Genomic DNA, 23,086 nt, shown 5'->3' with positions numbered 1-23,086 from the left:
GCTGGGAGAGCCACCAGGCAATGGAAGGAGAGAAGGGGCTGGGAGAGTGGGAACACAGACCCAAGACAGGATGGGTTCTGAGCCTTGCAAAGGTGGGGAGGCCATGCCTGGCTGGGTGAATAGCAGCAGCTGGAAATATTTCCAGAAAAGTCCTCAAAGTAAATAAAGTGATAACACAGTCTCCATCTCTCCTTGCTGTTCTGCTGTTAAAGGACATTGGGTAGAAAGATCCAGTGAATCCCAAGAATGAACAGCTGCAGGGCCAGAGTCCCTGTGCAATGTGGAAAAGGGAGGAACCTCTCTTGACAGCAAGGCTGAGTGCTGGGCCTCTCCTCTGCCACATGAGGTGTTTAACCCACGCTGGCTACCTTGTCACCACACAAACAGCAGAGACACCATGGCTGTTGACATAACATCCTCAGGTGAAAACAGTCTGGAGAGGGGCTGAGGATGCACCGACCTGGGAGTAGTCCACTGGTCTACCGGGTCTACTCGGATGAGACTGTCTCCATGCTGGCACTTCCTCCTCTGTCCACTGGCACCCCCCCACCCCCATCACCCCCTCCCTGCAGCCACCTAACTCCCACTGCACACGGGGACTCCAGCCATGTCCAGAAAGGAATTCTAGTCCCTGGCCAACAGCAGCCATCATCTTCACTGACCCAGCAGCCACGTTGGGGCCCCTCAAACTGACCCAAAGCAAGACAGCTAGAGCCATTTCCTTTTTCTTTCAAATGCAGTTCTTTTCCAACATTGCCTGCAACAGCTTTGGTGCAGAGAATTTTGTGGTGGGGTGGGGGAGGCACATGGGAAAAAGAAAGGAAAAAACCCAGCCAATTGCACAAAGCCTTTCCCTGGAAAAGCCCAGGCTCTGGGGTGGTCAGGACTTGTGACTACCCTCCCCACCACCCTCTGGAGCTCCGGCTCTGCTGGTCGAGGCACAGATGGGGATTCATTCCATTCCCCATGTAAAAGAGCTGTCTGGGAGCAGAATGGCGGTGTGTGTGTGTGTGTGTGTGTGTGTGTGTGTGTGTGTCTGTGTGTGTATAATAGACTATATTAGAAAATTCTCTATGTATAAATATAAAACACTGGTATCCAAACATGACACCACAGCTAACTAAAGTGCTTGACAGGAATTGGGCATGTCTAAGTATGTAGGTAAAACTATTTATCCTGAATACCAGGATGAGGGAGGGAGCCAGGAAAGCAAAAACATGGAGGGCCTCCTTGCCCCGTGGGGGTGGGGAGAAGAGGCTGAGCTGCCCCCCCACCCACCTCCACCCCCGCCCACAGCTTTCTCAGCCTGTCTGATCACCATCCCAGGTCAACACCACGCCTCATCTCCACCTTGACCCTACTTTTCCCACTGTGCTTCTGTCCACAAGGAGACCAGCACGGATGTTGTGGACACGGGGGAAGGCTTGCTCTCATAGGGGTATGTTGGTCAGTCTGTGCCCACAGCTTCCTTCGCCCACGGGGTTGGGAGTGAAGGGACCACTATGTATGCTGAGGGCAAGACAGGAGGATTATTGTCATCATAATTAATAATTTGAGAAATCAAACGCCATCGCTCCTCTAGGCTAAGCCCTGACTTCTCTTTTCTTGGGCCTCCTGCCTGGATTGGGGCTGGAGGGAGGATGGGAGGAAGCCCTGGGGGCACCTGATGGGCAGCTGCCCTTTTATCTGCAAGCCCCAAGCAAAGCATTAGCACTTCCACCATCCCCAAGACCCCTTCCCTACAAAACAAGGCCCATTCTGGTCTCAGACCCACAAAAATGCCACAGGCAAATGGTCACCAGAGCTCCTGGGAGTAAAGGGGCCCCAGAGGGCAGGGAGGAGGCCCCCCCCCAGGACAGAGTGCTACAAAAATGGGTTGGTGGTTGGAGGTTTGGAGGCAAACGGGCTTGATGAGGATCCAGTCTGGAAAGAAACAACAACCACAAATTAGAGGATTAGGGGAGAAAAGCCGGAGGCCACAGAAAAGATGCAGCCCAGGATTCCTTTCTCCCCAGAATTACTGTGGTGAGGGTTGTGGGCAAGTCAGTGAGTGGAGGCGAGTTGGACGTGAGGGGGTGTGAGCCCACTGACTAACCCACTCGCCTGCCTGGCCAAGGCAGGGTTTCCATCCCACACTGCTCTGTTCCAGAAGGGTTCTGTCCCCGGCCCTCAGAGAGAGGCCATACTCTACACTGAGGCCGTGCTGGCACTCACCATGAAGGGGTTGGTGGATGTCCCAGATGGCTGGCTGAATTGCCTCTGCCCCAGTTTGGCTGATCCTAAGTCACTGAAGGAAGAGCCTGGGAAGCAAGAGTAAAAACTAGGCTGCCATAAACCCTGCCCCTCATGTGGGTGCTGACCAGGCGCATCCGGCCTCCCTGCTGGGTGGGCACCTTTACATCACACAGTGGCAGCAGAACTGGGGCTTTCTAGGGGCACCTGGGTGGCTCAGTCGGTTGAGCATGCAACTTCGGCTTGTGTCGTGGTCTCATAGTTCGTGAGTTCAAGCCCCGCACTGGGTTTTACACTGACAGGATCCTGCTTAGGATTCTCTCTCTCTCCCTCTCTCTCTGCCTCTCCCCTGCCTGTGCTCTCTCTCTCTCTCAAAAATAAACATTAAAAAAAAAAAAAAAAAAAAAGACTGGGCCTTTCTAAAGGCAGGGAATAAGGGTACAGAGCAGTCAGAGGACACAGGAAGGTCTGTGCTTCTCTGGTCCCCCTAATGGTCCAAAAGGGAACTAGCTCAGATGTCTGGCTCCCAAATATCCCTAATATTCATTGCCACCCCCCCCAACCCCACCCCTGGGGGTGGGGAATGGGGGCAAGAGAGGAGGGTATGGTCTGAATCCCTTACCATTCTGTTGCTGAGTCATCGAGGTCTGTGGGGGGAACAGCGGTGGTGGGAAGGTGCTGACAAAGGCCCTGGTGGGTGGCACTGTCTGGGGGAAGCCAGGCCCAGCACTGCTCATCCCAAAGCTGGGCCCTGTGGAACGAGGGACATGAAGTTCATGCGAAGTTCTGGAAGGCAGGCTGGAGAACACTTCTTCCTAAATCTCTCCATATTGGGGCCATGGGATATAGTTATTCCTTAACCAGAGGTACCCCGCAGAAGTACTCTGACTGAAACCTTCCACTTCCATGCAACCTGGCAAAACCTGCCTTCTTCCTGTACCCACAGCTTGTGGCATGGAGGGCACAGGTGGGGCACAGAACCAGGGGCAGCTTTCTGCTACCTGTCAAACTGCATCAACTAAAGCAAATGATTAACCCTCTGTGTGCCTCAGTTCTCTCAACTATAAAACTGGAGTCCTCCTCTCTCCTAGGGCTGCTGTGGAAAGCAAATAACGGGTGTAAAGCACTCAGCAGTGGGCAGCTTGCTAGCCGTTATCAGTCTGTCTTCCTGGCCTCAAGGATTTTGAGAACAGCTATGACAACAACAAAAGGCAGGTGGTGGGGTGAGCAGGCCTTGGAAGAGAGAAAAGCTGAGGCTGGGGAGGAATGCGGGATGCACTAGCTGACAGGAGCCGGGTCCAGGGGCAAGGCTGCAGGTGGGACACAGGAGGGAGAGAGGCTGGGGGGGGTGGCGGGACACTGCCCAGGGGCAGGAAAGGAGAGTGGCTGCCACATCCGTCATTAAACCTTCAGAACTAGCTCAGGTAAGGAGGATTCTGTTTTCTGAAATATATTCTGGGACTTGGGTGCTTCTGCTCTTTGCCCACTAGGTGGCCTGGAAATTACATGGGGTCTGGCCTGGTGAAGGGCAAGAGGGGGACTTTCAGGACTACCATAGCTGCCTAATGAGGCTGCTCCACTCCTCCCAACAGTGGGGTGCGTGTGTGCGCGCACACGCGTGTGTGTGTGTGTGTGTGAGAGAGAGAGACAGACAGAGACAGAGAGACAGAGACAGAGAGAGAGAGAGAGAAGGGAGAGAGGAATCCAAGCCCAGGAGAGCCAGGGCCAGCACAGTCCTGGGGCTTACCTGCGGCCAGGCCATCGGGCTGGAACGGGTTGGTGGGAGGCAGCTGGGGGTGAGCAGCAGGCGCTGTGAAAGGGTTGGTGGAGGCTGCTCAGGGTGGCATGGGGTAGAGATGGGAGAAAGAGAGGGTCACTCTTCTCATTTGGTTACTACTGAGATGACAGCACTCATCTAAATCTGGTGTGCTCTCTCTCCACCCTCCTCCCTGTTTCCTCTCGGCCTTGGATCCCTTTTCTGGGTCCCCTCAGGCAAGACTCACCTCCAAGGGCAAGCCCTGTGCCGCTGCTTCCACCAGCTGTGGCCGACTGGAGCGTGGGGACCTGGCCGGCCACCCCGAAGATGCTGTGACATGGGGAGACAAGTCAGCATGCAGGGCACCCAGGACCAAGGACAGAAGCTGGGCAAGGGACCGGGAGATGGCAAGCCCTGTCCTGCCCAACGGGAGGAGCAAAGCAGGCTGGGAAAAGCAAGGCTCTCCCTAAGACTCTGTGAGGTCTGGACCTACCTGCTAGGGACACCTCCAGCTGGCACTCCGGGCCCCAGGAGGCTGCCCATATCTGCGAGGCTGTTGGGCTGACTGGCAGGTGCCAGAGGAGAGGCACCAAATGGAGTCACGTGGCTGCTCCCTGGGCAATCACAGGAAATAGAACAGGGAGTGCTCGGTGAGGCAGGATGGAAGGGGCAGACGAGACGGAGGTGGGGGAGCAGGGGGTAAGCAGCAGAGTGATGGCATGAGGGGTTGGGTTCTCTGAGCCATTTCCCCCTGGATCATCTGGTTCAGAGGGCCCTGACTCCCACTGAGAATTCTAGGCCACATGCTACTCAGCCTTTCTCAATCTCCCTGGCGGTCAAAGCTGCCACTGCTGAGAGAAAACGGCTCTTGTGTGTGTCAGGTCATTGTCCCTGCTGCTCCAGTTTGACTTAAGGTTCCCATTTTTTCCCTCAAGATGTGGACAAGTCTGTCCTTTCCTCAAACCAGCATTTCCATTTATGGATCAATCACAGGAATGAAGGGGCAGGTAGAGGGGATGGGGGAGGAGCTGTGAAGGGCAGAAAGGCCCAGACACTCGGAGCTGCTGGCTCCTGGAATGTGGAGACCAGTGCCGAACACAGATCTCCAGCTATTATCAAGGGCTCCCACTCCCACCAGAGCCGCCCCCTCTCGGGAGGCCACCCTAGGCCAGGAGCTTCGATCAGGGCTGGGGTTCACTGAGCAGGGCTGACTGGAAGTTCCCCTGCCCTCTCTGGTCATCACATCTAAAAAGAAAAAGCATCACATGGGAGGCTTACAAAACAGCCTGAGGAGCAAGTCCAAGAAATCCTGAGCAATCTCATCTCTTGGGAAGAGGCCTGGGGCCCTGTCATTTGGAGAAAGCCTCTTTATTTGTGTGCCTGTCTCGGCTGTATGGTGGGATCCTGTCAACCACTCTGGGCTGCTGTGATGGTAACATGAGGCTGCAGATGGAAAAGGCTTGCTTTTTCTGAGTGCTGGAAGACTAGTACCAAAGGAAACAAACTTCCATGGTGTCTGCCACGTGACAGTGCTCAGGAATTGTTTGCTGAATGACTGTGTGATGGGCAGAGTGAGGAGAAACGGAGTCTAGTTGGGGCCCTACCCCCTGCTACTGCTGTGACCTTAGCAAACCATCTTATTTTCCTGAGCCCATTTTTTCTTGCCTTCTCATAGGGTGGCTGTGAAGACCCCCTGTGGTGAGTGAAAGTGTTCTGAGGTCTGCAAAGCATAATACAGATGTGACGTATTATCATAGCCTCTGATATAAGAAACTATTTCCAGGGTCAACAGAAACAAGACAGGGTCTCAAAGGAAACGTGATGGCTGGTTCAGATTATAAATACAAGTGAACAAGAGCCCCCCCTCCCTCCGCCCTACTCTCAGCTCCAGCCTTCCCACGTACTCTGCGTCTGCCTTAAACAAAGGCCCCACCCGTGGTCCCACTCACTCTTCCGGCTTAAAGGAACCAGACAGGCCTTCCCTGACCTCAGTCTGAATTACAGCCTGGTTTTCCTCTCATAACACCTCATTCTTTGCCTTCACAGCACTTGATATCTCTGCAGTGACATATTTTTGTTTACTTCTGTATCAGCTGTGTTCCCCACTAGACCAATTCCATTGCCAGGACTTTTCTTACAGATAGAGAAGTTGCAAATGTGCAAAACATGACACATGCGGGGTTATTAACTGCAGCACTGTTTAATAGCAAAAGACTAAACAGTCATCATTCATCCTAAATATTCACCAAAATGGGACTAATTAAAATAAATTATGGTATATACATAAGCAGGACTATTGTGCTGCCATAAAGAAACGTGTACTGGGGCGCCTGGGTGGCTTGGTCGGTTAAGCGTCCGACTTCGGCTCAGGTCATGATCTCACGGCCCATGAGTTCGAGCCCCGCGTCGGGCTCTGTGCTGACCGCTCAGAGCCTGCAGCCTGTTTCGGATTCTGTGTCTCCCTCTCTCTCTGCCCCTCCCCTGTTCATGCTCTGTCTCTCTCTGTCTCAAAAATAAATAAACTTAAAAAAAAAAAAAAAAAGAAACGTGTACTGATAAAAAAAGAATCTAGCAGTACTGTTCAGTTAAAAAAAATAAATCAAGGGGCGCCTGGGTGGCGCAGTCGGTTAAGCGTCCGACTTCAGCCAGGTCACAATCTCGCGGTCCGTGAGTTCGAGCCCCGCGTCGGGCTCTGGGCTGATGGCTCAGAGCCTGGAGCCTGTTTCCGATTCTGTGTCTCCCTCTCTCTCTGCCCCTCCCCCGTTCATGCTCTGTCTCTCTCTGTCCCAAAAATAAATAGAAAAAAAATGAAAAAAAAAAAATAAATAAATCAAGGTGCAGAACCGTATGCATATTATATCATAAGGTGTGTAAAAAAAGAGAGAGAAAGAGAAAATAGGACAACAAAAAAATGGGTAAGTGAAGGCTACAGGCTCCTCTTCGCAGAGATATGGCTGTGGAGAGCAGGGGAGACAGCAGCCGAGCCTGGATGAGGCTGCAGAAACATTTGTAGGTTGGCAACTTGGTGCATGTTTGTGCGGAAAGGGAAATATGGTGGCAGAGTGGAAAGAGCAGAGATGAGATTCAGATAAGAAAGCTGATGGCAAAAACTCAGTAGAGACAGGGAAGGACGCAAGGGTAACCTTCAACAAGGGGAGAAACTTTTTCCCCCCAGAGATGAGAGGGAAAGGAAAAGATAAAGTCATAAGGCAAGGGAGGAACGGCAAAGCCAGGCTGATTCTCAAATCTGTGTTGTCCCTGCCCCCCTCAAGCTTCAGCCTGGTTTCTCCTAAGTTTGGGGCTTTTTTCTGAGGCCCCCAGAGCTATCATGCTCCTCCTTCCCTAAAGGGTAGGGCTGTATCTTCCCAAAGCCCTTTGTGAAGGGGACCTTCCCTGCGCTGGGCATCTCCGGCTCTGATCAGAGAAGCTGAGTCCAGCAGGGAAAGCAGGTGCCCAGGGCCTGCCGGCTGCGAGGTTCCAAGGATGGGCTGCTTCCTGAGTGCCAGTGCTCGCTTCGGCCACTCTCTTCTTCAACCCCTGGGCTTTCTACAGGAACAAGTGCTAGGCTATCACGCCACTGAGAACACTTTGTGTCAGTCCTCTGCACTCCACGACCGTCAGGAAGGCTGGGAGGCCAGCAGGCTAGGGTTGAATCTTCTGATTCTCAGGGCCGCCTGGGCCTTTCCCAGGCTATGACTCAGGGTACGTGGAATTTCTGAGTGAGCACTTAGGTCAGACTCTTCAGTCCTGCTCTGGGGCCTTCCTGCCAGGGAGCTCCCAGGCTGAAGGAGGCGCTGTCTTTCTGTCCCAAGGCCGAGCTGTGCCTCCTTGCGGACACTAGAGGGCAGAGCCGGCCCTTGCTCAGGCGGCCACGATGCTGCACTTTCGGCCCATTCTCAGAAAGGAGGCCGACTTAGGAATACCTGAGCTCTGGTTTGCTTCTTCTACACCTCCAGAGCCTCACTCCTTGCAGCTGGATTGGTATACATGCCTTCCAGCAGTTTCAGGGGCAACTGCAGTTTTAGAAACCTCCCTTCTCCATACTCCCCCTCAGAAATATAAAAATACAACCAGGCTTGTCAGAAAAGACACCCACCACTCACCCAATTCTCCCTACTTCATACCCCATAGTTCTTTATATCACATTCACAGAACCATCCTCGTGATCATGGTGTGATCACGGTGAATGGGATCTGCCACCCATCAGCCATTCGGTTCTGGCCAAGTCACGGGCCAATTTGAGCCGGTTTCCTCAGTTGCAAAATGGAGATCTTGCCTTCCTCATGGAGATGATGTGGGGATGCTCCTAGCAAGGGCAGGAGCCTCGGAGAGGCTGGTTGGCTCTGGCTGGCTGCAGACCGTCTGTTTTTTGAGATGACCAGACATTGGACAAAAGTTCATCTCAGGTGCAGCCGGGGGGGACTAAGAGGCTGGCACCTTCTTTCTTTCCTTTTTTAAAGGCTGACCCTTTAAGCTCTCTTTTTAAAGCAACTGACTGTGACAGGAATGCATTTCTGAACGGACCAATTTTATAACCACCTTGTACAGGCTGTTTCCTTTTGAGCTCTCATTCCCAGGAACACTTCCCTCTTGTTACTCTGAATATTCTTGTACCAACTTACATTCTTACTGAGAGCAGATTAAAGGGCCAATATTCCCACATGGTACCCACCGTTATCAATCTTTAAAATTTTTGTGGATATAATGTGCAAAATTATTATCTTACCCTGATTTGCATTTTTTTCTGATTAGTCAGGTTGGGAACATTTTCATGCCCCCAGGTTTTTTCTGTTTGTTTCCCTTGCTCGTTATCCTATTCTTCCTTATTGATAGGAGTTTTAAAAAACACATGATAGTTGTTAGCTTTTTGTCTGTTTTCCATATTGTAATTGTCTTTTCCTTGTTTCATGCCTTAAAGGACATGAAGCATTGTTACAGGATATGTTGTTTTAGGACACCTTTTATCGTATAGAATGTGACCTATACAATTTCTATTTGTTAGAAATTTATGTGGTGTTGGGGTGCCTGGGTGGCTCAGTCGGTTAAACGCCCAACCCTTGGTTTCAGCTCAGGTCATGATCTCACAGTTCATAAGTTCGAGCCCCGCATCAGGCTTAGTGTTGATGGCACAGAGCCTGCTTGGGATTCTCTCTCTCTCCTCTCTCTGCCCCTCCCCTCCTCGTGCCTTCTCTCTCTCTCAAAAAAAAAAAATAAAAATAAAAAAAGAAATTTATGTGGTGTCTCCTAGTCCATGGTCAAAGTATAAAATGATTCTGTGTTTGGAAATTCTATCTTTTGATTACAAAGTTCTACTTATATTTATTAGGTCAAACTTGTTCAAGTGTTACTCAAATGGCCTATTTTCTTCCTTATTTGTCTATCTACTTTATCTATTAAAATCTTGTGAGTCTGCTGTAGGCCCCCTCTCTGTTGCTTTGTTATATTTTCACTGTGTCTAACGGTTTTTGCTTTATTACTTTCAAGGCTACCCTGGTCAGGTACTTTAAGTTCGTAATGTGAGAATGTCTTTGTGAATTTTAACTTTTATCAATATAAACTGTCTCTCCTTGTCCCATTCAAAAAATAAAATAAATAAAATAAAATAAAATAAAATAAAATAAAATAAAATAAACAAAAGCAACCAGACAATTCGTGGTGGCATAGTGGGAAGGATGTGGGCAGAGTGAGAGTCGAAAAATCTGGGCTCTGGGCCGAGCTCTGCCACGCTGTGGGCTGCACAGCAGGGAAATTACTGAACTGCTTCATCTGTAAAATGGCTAAATTGGAAGGGGTCCTTCCAGACCTCAAAGCTCTCGGCTCCAGAGGACCTGAGATAGGCTTCTACCTTGGGTGGGCTGTGAGTTGGGAAGAATAACTCACCAAAGCTGTAACTTCCAGTTAGCATCCGACTGGCTGGCAGTGAGGGTAGAGAAGGGGGAAGGGCGGGTAGGTGGGGGGAAGGGAGAAAGAGAGAGCATCAGTCACTGGCTTTCCCTAGATATTGAGTCTTTACAGCACTCTGGCTGCCCTCCCCTGTGTCCAGGATGTGCAAAGGTAATGGGCCAGCCCCAAGGCTATGAAGACTTAATGTCTGGGGACTTAGGGAGGAACCAGATGCTTTAGGGCAGCTGCCTTTAGGGTCTCTTTCAACTGCTAAACAACACAACACAGTTTACAGGCTTCTGCTTTAACAGGGATGGGTGAATTTCTGGAGACCAGCTTGCACTTTGACCCAGCCCTTACCTTTTGGGCAGTGTACAACATGAGCCTTCAGAGCATGCTACAGGAAAGGTCACATCCACTCTTGACTTTTTGAGGACTGCGACTCCCGAGCTTCCTGGTTCTGACCTCCTATGCACACCCTGCACAACTCCTATACACACCCTGCACGATTCCTGCTGCAATTCAGCTGCTTTCCTTACATGACAAAATGGAGAAGCGCCCTTCTTCCTGGCAAGAATCTCATTAGACCCCTCTCTTCCTTTCCCGGGGCTTCTCCTCTTCATCCTGTCTCCTTTGCCTAGTTCTCTAGGTTGGTGCAGATGTGAATGAAGGGCGATACATGGATGTGGAAAACTGAATGCAGTTGGAAGAGAGAAGGGGATCTGGAGAGAGCAAAGCAAAGTTTACCTGTGGGTGTTGGCTGGGCCTGGAACGGGCCTTGGCCAGCTGGAGGAATGCTTCCAAATGCAGAAGAGGCAGGGCTACTGCCAAAGGCATCAAAGTTGGCAAAGCCTCCGTGGGAAGGTGTCTGGCCTACAGGTGGAGGGGATATAAAGGCTGCATATATAAAATGTACATATAATCGATATAATATACACTAATTCCAAAGGCCAAAGGCCACTGATGGGCCATCTGCCTTTCTACAGGGTCCTCTTCAGGGAGAGATGGCAGGGGCTGAACAGAGGGGATCTCAAAGGTCTCCAGGTTCACTCCCCGCCATCTTTTATCCTTACTCCATGAGGCATTAACATTTTTGTCAAGGCCTCATTCAGGCTTAATCATGTGAAAAAAAAATTAGTTCTGGTGGGGGAAGGGGCTTGAAAGGAAAAATGGAAACTAGACACCGCTTTATTCAACACTCTGTTGGCTACTGCTGATCTTTGGGAAGAGGGCAGGGGAAATGGAAAACAAGATAATCCCTCAGCCCCCATTTTAACAGAGAAAGAAAGTAATAAAAAGGCTATTTCCAGTGCTCTAAAAGGAAGTGCTAAGAGTCCCCAGCTGTAACGTTTTCTGGTCAAACTTGCAAACATAATCCCAGCCATACTCATTTGGCCCCAACCCTCCCGGCCTTGAGGCTCCACAATTCCCATCACATTCATTTGTGTGAAGTGAGCTAGAGCCAGGTGAAATCTGGTCACCGCAAGGGTGTGAATTCCTCGTGTCCTGTGTGCATATATTGCAAGAATGTTCTTGTCCCAAGTCCCACTTACCCCCAAAGGCTGGGAATGCAGCAAAAGCTGGTGCCACCTGGGGAGCAGCAAAGGGGTCTCCACCTATGTCAGCCAGCAGGTCAGTACTGGCTTTCTTGACTGAGGAGTGGGCAGGTGGCTGGGAGCTCCGGGGCTGGGACGTCCGAGGCTGAGACTGACTGACAGACTTGAGAGGAGAAGGCATGACATAGAGCACTTGGACCAGACATGACCCGGCCCCCGCATGACTCCCTAGGCTGCCCCCAGATAGGCAAGTGGAGAGAGAAGAGAGGGAGAAACTGCCCTCAACTGAGAGACTTTCCTGGGCAGAAGCTGCCTTAGCCCCTCACATGCCTAACTCCTCTGTCTTCTCAGTATACCAGTTCCCAGAGCCATACATTTTAGAGCCTGTCAGTGAAGGCAAGTCTGAGATATACAGGGATGTGGCCAATGGTCCCCCTGGACCTGTTACTGCCTCATCTTTCCCAGGTGCTCAGGCAGTGTCCCGGCCCCTTCTGTGTTACCCTGGAGCAATGGTCAGGTTTGAAGCCGTTACTCTGACTTCCCTAAATATCACTTCCTGTTGGGTTCTTTCTTCCAAAACATAGGAGTCCAAGGGGAGTCTAAGACATGGGTAACGGCAGGGCTGAGAGCCAACTCACATCTCCTATACTGCTGTCTGCTAAGTCCAGGGGATTGGATTAAGGAAACCAATAGCCCTGGTTCCCAAAACCCCAACCAGTCTCGGAGGGAAGATCTGAGAGTTACCTGGCTAGAGGTGGAGGCAGCAGCAGAGAGAGATGGCACGGGATCCCCTAGAAGAGTCCGCAGGGGCTTCCCTTCTGGGACGGAGCCCTGGATGGGGGTGGAGGCACTGCCTTTGGTATAAGCGGGCCCCTTGACTTGGTCTGGGGGGACATACCTTTGAGAAAGAATAGTCAGGTGACATCATGGGCCATGCTCAGCTTAGGCACCCGGGAAGCACAGGTGACAGAAGTCCAAGTCCCTTTTCCTTTTCCCACTAATTCTCTTTTTTGACTGAATTTTGTAACTCAGCACATTTTGCCCATCTTGAGAGTCCTCTTTACCATCAGGTGCTCATTCTTTTCTGACTTGTGCCTGTTTTTCTCTCCTCTCTGCTTTCTCTTTCTGACATCAAACCATCTGGGTTTCAAGTGATAACCCCTCAATAATGCTGCTGGACAGGCAATCCTATTTTCCAACTTCCTTTTTATTTCCTAGGTGTTTCTGCAGGTTCTCCTCCTTAGTCCCACAGAAAAGTTTCTGCCACCTCATCTTCTAAGTGCTCACAATCTATCCTGCCAGCTCCTGCGACTTCTGATAAAATCCCCTCCACTCCAATGCATGTGGTCTTTTACTCTGGAAGTATGTTCTATAGCCAGAGGACACCCCAGGAGGGACTCCAAAATGCTGTTATGTCCACAACAATCCCCTTGCTGTCTGTGTTCTCTTCTCCACCCTATAGTTACCCCCCAACATGCACACAGGACTGAGATCAGACAATAGGAAGTGCCACCTGGGGAGAGAAAAGGCAAGGGAGAAGAGAGACGCTGTTTTTGTCACCAGGAAAACAGAACACACAGATAAATCATGGATGAAACGATGGGGTAAAAGCACAAAACTCTCGGACATGCTTCCAGCCGCCTCTCTGCATCTATGGCCCCAGCTGAGCTATAAATCTGACCCACACCCCCTCAGGTCCAGAACCCCCTCCAAGCAGTCTAATGTCTCCCCAAAAGAGGGGCATCAAATCTTCAAAGTTAGTGACCGGTAACAAGTTGTCTTTTTAGGTAGCTTTATTTCTTTGAAGTCAGAATTGGGCCCTAACTGAATCTGGGTGGAACACACTCAACCCAAGCCTGGCCTCTCGAGAGAAGCCCCAATTCAAGTCTGGAAACTAGCCTGTCAAACAAAGAATGTCTTGGACATGTGTCTCTATATAGCAATCTCTTTCCTCCTCCTTACCATCTCTTCTTCTCATATTTTTCCTGGAGAAACTCCTTCACCTTCTGAGGATCCCTGGAGTCTGGTATTAATGACGTCCGAGCATCAAAAAGACCCAGCCAAATCTTCCTGCATACCTAAAGGAACGGAGTCAGGTGACAGAGGAGTTGAGGCAGAAAGCATGAAATGGGAATGATACCACTTCCAATGTATTCATCAATACATATTTATTGAGCACGGACACAGGGTGAGGATCTGGGTATACCTACAAAGCAGACATGATCCCTGTCCTCACAGAGTTGACCATCTAATGGGGAGGTCCTGCCTTAGATAAATAAAAATAGATTTATCATTACATAGTATGACACATCTTATAAAAGAAAATAGAGGGCCCTGAGAATTATGGAGCACTAAATCTGGATGGGGGTGGGGTCAGGGATAACTTTCAGAGCTGTGGCTTCCAGAACACCCTCCAGAGGACTTCCCTTGTTTGCACCCCAAGTAAACCAATCACCCGCAAGCTAGGAGTACTGTTAACACCAAAGACAGCATCTTCTGACCAGCAGATTTAGCTGGGGAAGGGGTTTAACTCACTTTCAAGTACATGACATGAACTTAAACCCAGGGTGCTGAGGCTCAGGTCAGGACAGCTGGCTCTAGGAGATCTTACTCAGAGGGGCTGGCCCAGGCAACTCTGAATGCTCATCAGTGTGGAGCTCTAAATGTCAAGGGACAGTTTTCCTTCTGAGTACCCAGGGGTCACCCCCACACAGATTTTGCTCCTTTCCCTGATTCCTCTAACAAGGGCCTAGACAAATCACAATTTGTATAACTAAGACTCCATGAATATATAAATATACATAAGGTAAGACACATTTTAGGCTAAAAAATAAAAGAAACTCGGCCAAAAAAGAAAGCTGTAGGGTTTTTCTATAATCTGGACGCAAAGTTCACCCCGGCCAATGGGGCAACTACACCAGTAACTGTTCCGTCAGTGGTAGCTCACCTCATTTCCACGGGATTGCAGGAATACTACTTCAGGCTCAGTGAAAGTTGTCATGGAGATGGACTTGACTCGGTGAGGGGGGTTCAGGCCTCTCCTGTGGGAGAGAAACAGAAAGAGAAGTACAATGCAGTTAGCCTGCAGTTCTGTTTATGGGAGGAGGGGGAGGGAGAAAGGATAAAACAACACATAAATTAAGCTCAGGTAGAATTTCCCGACTGAAGCTAGTTCCTAATTCAAGGAAAGATGGGAAGCAAGAACGTTTGGGAGGTTTTTAATCAGAGACAGGGACGACAGAGTCCAGAATGTGTTGTGATCCTACTCATTCTGGAGAGTAAGGCAGAGTCCGTCCATCCAGAAGCCTTCTCTACTTTGACAAGGTTCTGTGTTCAACCTGCAGGCTGGGGGTACTTCTGGGAACTCTGAGATGTGCCCACTTCCCATTTCCTGTTTTACCACTGTTTTAGACCTGGCTGCCCCTCCTCTTTGTCTAGACAGAAAGTGTGTTGGTAGAGATGAACAGTGTCCCTCTCTTTCAGGAAGAGATCTCTGGGAAAAGAAACAGTCCAGACTCTGGGTTCTAGATCGATCAATTGATCTTTCTTTCTTTTTAAAAATTTTTTAATGCCTTCATTTATTTTTGAGAGACAGAGAATGAAAGGGGGGGGGGGCACAGAATCTGAAGCAGGCTCCAGGCTCTGAGCTGCCAGTGCAGAGCCCAATGCGGGGCATGGGGCTCCGGGCTCAAACTTGTGAACTGTGAGATCATGACCTGAGCGGAAGTCAGGCACTTAACTGGTTGAGCCACCAGGCGCCCCCTAGATCTTTCAATGAAGCAGGAGGAAGTCAGGTTCAACCATGAGATAGGAGATTGGCATGAGTCGGGAACATATATCCTGTAGTGATGCTTTTGTGTTTAGCTCTGTGTGTTCTGTTAACTCTCTGAAAAGTCTAGTTCTGCCCACGGAAGCCCTGTGGAGATTGCAGTAGACAAGAAGGCTTCCTTGCCCCCACTCAGCTGCCCTCTGGAGTGTTCTAACAAGAGAAACTTGGCGCTAAGCCAGGTTCCCCTTTCCCTTAAGTTTTACTCTGGTCTAGACCAACGGCACTCATCAGATGAAAACAAAACCAGCCAAGCCAAAACAAATAAATCAGACCCTAGGACCACGATGTGAAAGAGCCCAGGCACATGCAGGAAAGACAGTCTCAACTGATGAGGTCTCTTCAGACTTTTGGTCTCCTGGGAAAAATCGGTAAATCAAGATGGGAAAACAAAAGTAACTGTAGCATAGGGTCCTGGTTGATGCCATCAGGAAAGCAAAGAGGGAAGTAAGAGATAACACAATTTACCAAATGGAAATCCTAGAGAAAAGTGGGGAGAACACACGTTCATGCTTATGCATGCACACACAGATTAAATACGTCCTTGCAAGTCTAGAAGAATGGCAGTACACGTGTTAGTGTACGCGATGGCAGTGGGGCGGGAACAGGGGAGAGGTGACACAGTACAGAGTGAACAGTGAAGGGTGCAGCCCCTTTGTATGATAAATTACTGATTATGGGATTCTAACAAAGGACAGGACACTGAAGGCTACAATCGAAGGCAGTTTCAGCAATTCTGCCGCTAGGCTTTTAAGTAAAGGGTCTCAAAATACTCCTTTAAAAGACAGTATCAAAGAGGACTGATGCCCCAAGGAAAGATTAGAGCAGTGAAATCCAAAAGCAAGGCTTTGTAACTACACGTCAAACAACAGCTCTTAAACTTGATCTGCCCTGAAGATTCTCTTCTAATCACATTTCAGAGATATTCCAGTTTTCTCTCCCAAAGCCTCTCTTATAATGGCCTTGTTTTGTTTTGAGTCCAGACAGCCTTTTATATCCTTTCCCTTACCCTTGCTAACCTTAATCCCTAGCTAGGCCTTCCCTCTCAGAATGCCAGACTGCTCTGAGGTCTAGCTAGAGCGGATCTCTCCATCCTTATGATCCCAGCTCCACCTCCCACTAACAAATATTTGCTTTGCCAAAATACAAGGCATTATGGTAAGCACTTTGGGAGATACAATAGACAGTTGTTTATCACTATATATCATATATATCACATAGGACCTAATCCTTGATCACCAGGACCTTGCTTACAAGGCCCCAAGGAGCCTGGACAAAGATACGTCTCAACACAGTTGGGTGCCATTCAGGCACACACACAGCCTGATCAGGGAGAATGTGGCACCAGGATGCAGCAGTGGGGGAAGGAAGAGAAATGATCACGGGAAAAGTAAAATATATTACGTTTGCTCTAGAAAAACAGATTCTAAGCCTATCACAAAAAGGTCATTGACATTTCCTGAAAGGACAACCAGGAACTGTTAGCAAAGTGTAAACAGGGAGGTGTGCTTCCTTGTAGGGGGAAGGGGAGGGACTTGACTCACTCATCAGTCTAGAGGGGATGATTAGAACAACAGAACTTCCTATGGCTGAGCTTGGACTGGAGGGTTTTTTTTTGGGGGGGGGGTGTCGCTGGGGGGTAGAAGATAGGATGAAGGGAAAGCAGAGAAAATAAGTGATTTAGGTGCTTTGGGCCAAATGAATCTGAAGGAACAGGATGTTTCCATAGCACAGTACAAAAAGCACTGCTCTGACCTTGATGTCTGTAGACTGGATTATGTATAACTAGAGCCACAGTTTGGGGGCAGGGAAAATTCTCTACAACGCAACACTCTGCAGCCCAGGAAGAAAGAGGACCTAGTTACATGGCCTATGAGTCAGAGCATTTGTTTCTGAATCAGACAGAGGCCATCGCTGGCTGACAGAAGCAATTTAGAAACAAGAGCCCCTCTCCTCCCAGTAGTTGCAATCGAATGGTCTAGGGGTACTGGGTCTCCCTGGGGTCATAGCAGGGTCATGCAGTGGGCCATATCTGAGTCACTGGCCTGGAATCAAACAGACCCAGCTCTCCAACTTGCACCCGGTCTCCCCAGCATGACTCTCAGGTTCTCCCCAAAAGAAGTGAGAGCTGGAAGGAGGCACTGCCCTTCGGTTATCGCAGCAAATCCGTTCTGTTATTTCTAACCAGGAGGTGCTGGGGAAACACAGAGATAAACTTATTTGCCCAGAATAGGGCATGTTTTTCCAACTGAGAGCAAGTACATTACTAGGACTCAAGCCTCAGCCCTGTCATGACGCCTTCTTTAACTTCAGTTTCTCTTTCACAGGGCACCTGACCAGCATTTGAAGTGCTCTGAATTACTGGCAGTGAAGTGACTTGCAAGGACCTGAAAGCCCGCCCAATTCTTTTTCCTTGCCTCTCTCTCCCTTCCCTTTGATTCTATCAAGCATACTACTGTTTCTACAAATACCACACCTTTTGTTTTTCTGTGAGCATCACCCTCACAATGGCCCATATTTTACTTCTGTCTTGCTTCATGAAAGTCTTGAACCTGCTCAGCTGCTCAGATAAGAAGGTTCTGTCAGGTCAACAATGGAAAAAAACAGTTCCACCCAGCACCCAAGTTCTTTCATTTGTACCAGATTTGGACTTGGGAGCTCCTGACTTCTGAATATTTCATGTTCAAATTCAAACACCCCAGAGGGGGTTTCTTGCTTCTGGGATTCCAGTCCTCTGCCTCTGAGCAGGGTTCAGTGAAACCACTGCAGTTCTTGGACCCAAACATCACCCAAAAGAGTCCCTATTAGAGATTCTTACTAGTCCCTAATAGGAAGGCTCCCCTATTTCCCTTCTCCAGGCTCAATTTCACTAATTTTAGGAAACTTCTTCCTAATCTAAAATCCCTGCCTCAAGCCATTTCCTGTAGTTCTTCCTTAGTGACAATGATAAACAGCTGTCCACTCGTGTAGAGCACACAGAATCCTCTGCTTTCTTCTTCAGGCCTATTCTCAATCCTTTTACATTGTTCCCTCTTCTTCTTATGTCTTTGGATGGAAGGTGAGGTGGGAGGGGTGAAGGGATGGGACTAACACAGGGGCAATGAACACATCTACCTCTCTAACCCAGATGGATGGAAAAGTACTGAATTATTTAACACCACACTACGCCTTTTCTTCCATGGAGATAAAAGTTCTTCAACTAGGAGGGCACCTGGGTGGTTCTGTTGGTTAAGTGTCCAGCTCTCGATTGTGGCTTAGGCCATCGTCTCACAGTTCGTGAGTTTGAGCCCCACGTTGGGCTCTGTGCTGACAGCATGGAGACTGCTTGGGATTCTCTCTCTCCCTCTCTCTCTCTCTGCCCCTCCCCACTCGTGCTCTCTCTCTCTCTCAAAATAAATGAATAAACATTAAAAAAACCTGCTTCAACTAGGAATCACTACTAGCAAGCCAGGTGGGGAAACTAAGGCACAAGGAGGTTAGGAACCTGTCACAAGTAAAGAGCTGTCAAGCACATCTCCTGGCACCCAGCCTAGAGCTTTGTCCACCTGAATCCTGAGTTAATCCCATTACTGGAATAAAGTTGTGCAGAAGTAGAGGAGACAAGTATCTATTACTGAGACCAGAAGGTCAATGGATTAAAAAGAATGGACCCAAACAGCCCGGTTAGGGAAGTGTGCCACATATTCTGTTGAAAAAATTGGGTGTCAAAGGTAGTGCCCATCCCTGATGTCAAAGACATTTCAGGACTCAAGATCTATTTTCTTTCTAAAGAAAAGTGCTTTATCCATTGAGGCATCCAGTCAAACCAGAACAAGAAAACACATTTAAGGCACTGCTTTGGAAAAAGCACTTTTTAGCAGCAATCTAGCATCATTCTCTAGTAGGAGAGTTAGACACAACTAAACAAACAAGTGTATGTATATGTTGGGGACATGAAATCTATATCTAGGTTAAGGAAACTAGGTATTGGATGAAAACCAAATGAATAAAACTAGGTCAAATTTGGGACCTACAATTGTGGCAGCATGTACATAAATTTAGAAACAGCAAAAACTAGCAGCTTCTCTCTCAGTCCCTCACACCAACGCTGTAGTTTTCTGCTAGAGCTGAGAAAATAGTTCTCATTAAAAAAGAAAACGAGAAAGAGCTCACACATGTAGCAATGAAGCCATAGGCATACCCACCCACCAGTATTAAAATCGAAAATTTCTCCAGATCCTGGGAAATTCAACTTTGGCTGGAACAGTCAACTTTGCTACCTCAGCACGTGTAGCCAGCTGGGAATTCGGGTGATTGTGCACACTGCCCCCAGAATATTCCATTGCTCTAAGAGGTGGAATATTTGTAACATACTCAGCAGAAAGCTGGCTTTCAAAATAAAGCCAGTCTCCCTGTCTCCTTTCTCTGGCTGTGGTTCTAAGTGTGGTATTTGAATTCCCTGCCCCCAATACCCTTGTCATTTTTAACAAAGAATATACTCTTTTCATCATCATAGCTCAACACGAGCTCCCATCACTCTCCAGCCCATGCTACTTCACAGCACTTATTACTACCTGCAAATATATATTTAATGATTGATTTCGAGTCCACAGTCTCCACTATGATGTAAGCTACATGAAGATTGTACTTTGTCAATTTTGTGCACTGCCGTATCTCCAGTGCCTAAAACTGTGTCCGGGTCTTAACAGGCACTCAATAAATGTGTTGCCAGACTGACTGAATGAATGTGCCACCTCCACATTTTTCACTTCCCAGTACCACAAAATCCTAATCTGTGGGCAACCATGTGGATTTAAGATGTCAACTGGTATATGTGTCACTGGGGAGCCATGCCCCTCCGCTGCCTGCTGAACTGTGTGTGTCCCCTCTTCACTCTGCAGCCAGCAGTAAGCGTCCCTCACTCATTCTATTTCCGGCTCACCTGCCAGCACCCAGCCCCTCCCAAGGTCCATCAGAGGGCACATGTAACACTTTGTGAAGACCCTTTTATCAGGTTTCTATGCCTTGCCCTACTTAGTTCATGCTAATTAGAACTCCAATCAGCAAATGAGAAGCACCATCAGAACCCTGGCAGACAGTCACAGCCAGGGAAACTACAGCTTTCTTGAAGAAGTTTCTTCTGATATCTCTCTCCTTACAATCTTGACATACCTTCAGTTCAGCCTCATTTATTGGCCCAGCCTCTTGATCCTCCACTAAAAACCAACAATAATGAGCACAGGGGAAAAGTAGTAAAATTTTGCAATTTGTGCACTGATATTTAAAGAGAACCGTTCCAGCAAAAGAAAATCAGGTTTTTAATGTGTGCCAGATCCCTTGACCCTCCTTCTGTCCTGATTGAGGGAATACTCATTATAGAAGTGAAACGTTATCTATGGGAGACTTTAAACCAAGATCTATAAAATAATGATAATGGTGTCAGCCCTCCCATTTAGTCAGTGATTTATCTTTTGTGCTGCGCAGCTAGCTCTGGGAATGAATTAACACTATTTCCAAACATTTTCTTCCCAGGACCTAGACTCTGATATACCATCAATTTTATCCCCCTGCTTCCAGACTCTATAATCAGATTTTCCTTTTCATAACAGGATCTTGAAGAATCTGTTCTTTCTCTTTCTGCTATAAACATTCCTAAACGTTGCTCCTTCTCTCCTCAGACTATTCGTCCCAGACTCAAGTCTATCCTTTTGCTTCACTTAAGTCTCTATCTTTTGACACATTCCTCTTTGCGTTCTAATCATTGTCCCAAGGGCCATAATGACGTTCACTAAGACCAAAGTTATAACACACAAGTGAGGTTGATCAGAACATAGAAGTTTGGCAAAGGAGGTAAAAACGAAACAGAAATAATCGTACACTGTATCTTAGGAGACCTGGATCTTCATTTCTGGTCTGCCATGATCATAACTAATATACAACAAGAAATGCTGAGAACAGCAACCCCCATATGGCATTGGATAAATTACTAAACCTCTCTTTGCTTCTGTTCTCCCATCTGTCATGTAAGAACAATACTGCCCGCTCCTTGGCTCCTAATGGTATTAGAAACAAGGAAAGCACCCCTTGTTAAATCTGAAACCAACCGACCAAACAAACCAATGCAATTAAAACAATACTAAACAAGTCAAAATAAATCCCTTAATAAACTCACAGAAAAAGAGAGATACAGCATTGGTATCGAATGCTAACCAGGCATCTAACCAAATAATTCCCTAAGGGGAAAAAGAACCCTACTCTATAAGCAGAATTCTGGCCTAGAACTGTGGCTCTAAATTAGCTCAGGCATGACCAAATCGAGTGCCAGTGCCAAGTGTAGCACTGCAGATTATACAACAAAACTCCCCCAATCTACAAAGATGCCAGATGCTACTACCAGGATCAAGCCATGGCAACCAGAAGCTTAAAGGTGTAAACTATGACACTTAAGGATGGCTCATCCAGATACCCAAACCTCTGGAAAAATTAAGCTCTCTAACAGGGCAACCCAGCAGCTCCCATCTCTTAAAATTTGTAAGAAATCTACCTCTGGGTAACATCCCCAAACCCTGCGACATTAGGGCCTGCACCTGAACACTGGAACATGGTTCCTTACCTAGTCACTATGTCTATGCTGTCAACTGGGCTAACTTTATCTATTTTAAATTGGTTTTTCCATCTCACACTCCAGGATGGGCACAAGCTAATAGAAAAGTATGCTTTATCTAGGGCCCAGTTCACTCTACTTCTTTCCTACTTGCCCCCCCCCCCCCAAAGTTCCCTTGAAAGGTGGGTGTCATTCTCTGGCCCTTTAAATATCTAACCACCTTCCCTTCAACTCTTCCCACTTTCGGTTCGCCTCTCCTCCCTTAGGGAGTTTCTCCCTTCTTCTTCGGTGTCCTTCCTTTCTCCTGCAACGCGACTCCAATCGTGTCTTGTCTCCCCTGCCAATTTCCCTTCCCCATGACACCTCTGCAGCGGGGAACCCTCTCAGCACATCAGGCGCATCTCCAGGCCTCCCCGCCGCCACTACCTCAGCTCTGGCCCTGTCCCTTCGCCCCAGATCCCCGCTGTCCCCAACGCCGACTCTCCGCTGTCCCTTCCCGGTCCTGCCCCCTCCCCACCCTCCGCGCCAGTCCACTCACAGGAGGCCTGAGCAGGTGGTGCAGACGAAGCTGCCCACGGTGATATCCACGTAGGTGACCCCGCGCTGGGCGCACTCGAAGCAGTGGCGGTTCCCGGCCTGGCTGCAGCCGCCCAGTTCCCGCACCCGGCGACACCACACCTCCGAGGCCGCCTCCGCTTCCGCCTTTCCCCCGCTGACCCCGCCACCCGGGCCTGGACCCTTCTTCGCCGCCATCACCATGGTTGCCTGCACCCTCGGACCTCCTCCCCGCAAGTCAGCAATCGTCCCTTCAACCACAGCCGCCTTCCCGCCTCCTCAGCCTCCTCCGCACGCTTGGCTCCCCTGACAGAAACTACGGAGCCGGCGACGTCCGCGCGAGACTCCTCAACCCCTTGCCTTGCCTGTTCTGCACGCTGATTGGTTGTTCTCCCCCCACCTCCTCACTCTGATTGGCCCGACATTGGACGGCCTTGGGTTGCGGGAGCCGCCAACGCCACGCCCCACCGCCTTCGCCCTCAGGCCTTTCCCATTGGCCCTCAGAAACCCTGCCCCTAGAACCGTGCGTGCCCTCTCCCCGTCCCCGCCCCCTCTCGCCACTGCCTCCACGGCGGCCCGCCTCCCAGATTCGATTGGTGAGTCCTCGGAACTCTGGCTCTGACGTTAACTCTGATTGGCTGCCGCGGCGGCAAAGTTAGCGCGCGAGAAAGAGTAGGTGTCTCGCGCGTGCGCAG

General features: G+C 49.1%; 1 protein-coding gene across 4 annotated transcripts; it reads right to left on the bottom strand.

The window, feature by feature from the left end:
- Positions 1-722: 722 nt before the first annotated feature.
- AGFG2 (ArfGAP with FG repeats 2) lies at positions 723-22,738 on the bottom strand. Of its 4 annotated transcripts, none has more exons than XM_047838602.1 (13): positions 22,375-22,738; positions 14,375-14,468; positions 13,390-13,505; positions 12,172-12,325; positions 11,425-11,590; positions 10,619-10,744; positions 9,869-9,901; positions 4,482-4,602; positions 4,236-4,318; positions 3,980-4,063; positions 2,855-2,983; positions 2,215-2,300; positions 908-1,923 (listed from the first exon to the last, which is right to left on the bottom strand). In XM_047838602.1, the coding sequence occupies exons 1-13, from the start codon at positions 22,593-22,595 to the stop codon at positions 1,864-1,866; spliced, it is 1,473 nt and encodes a 490-aa protein (XP_047694558.1). In that variant the 5' UTR covers positions 22,596-22,738; the 3' UTR covers positions 908-1,863. The 4 variants fall into 4 exon arrangements, with proteins under 4 accessions (XP_047694562.1, XP_047694558.1, XP_047694560.1 ...); XM_047838604.1 differs by having other exon boundaries at positions 3,980-4,042; XM_047838605.1 differs by lacking the exon at positions 9,869-9,901.
- Positions 22,739-23,086: the final 348 nt, after the last annotated feature.

The sequence above is a fragment of the Prionailurus viverrinus genome, chromosome E3 (assembly GCF_022837055.1).
Source record: "Prionailurus viverrinus isolate Anna chromosome E3, UM_Priviv_1.0, whole genome shotgun sequence".
Lineage (NCBI taxonomy): Eukaryota > Metazoa > Chordata > Mammalia > Carnivora > Felidae > Prionailurus > Prionailurus viverrinus.
This window is presented reverse-complemented; position numbering and strand designations above follow the sequence as displayed.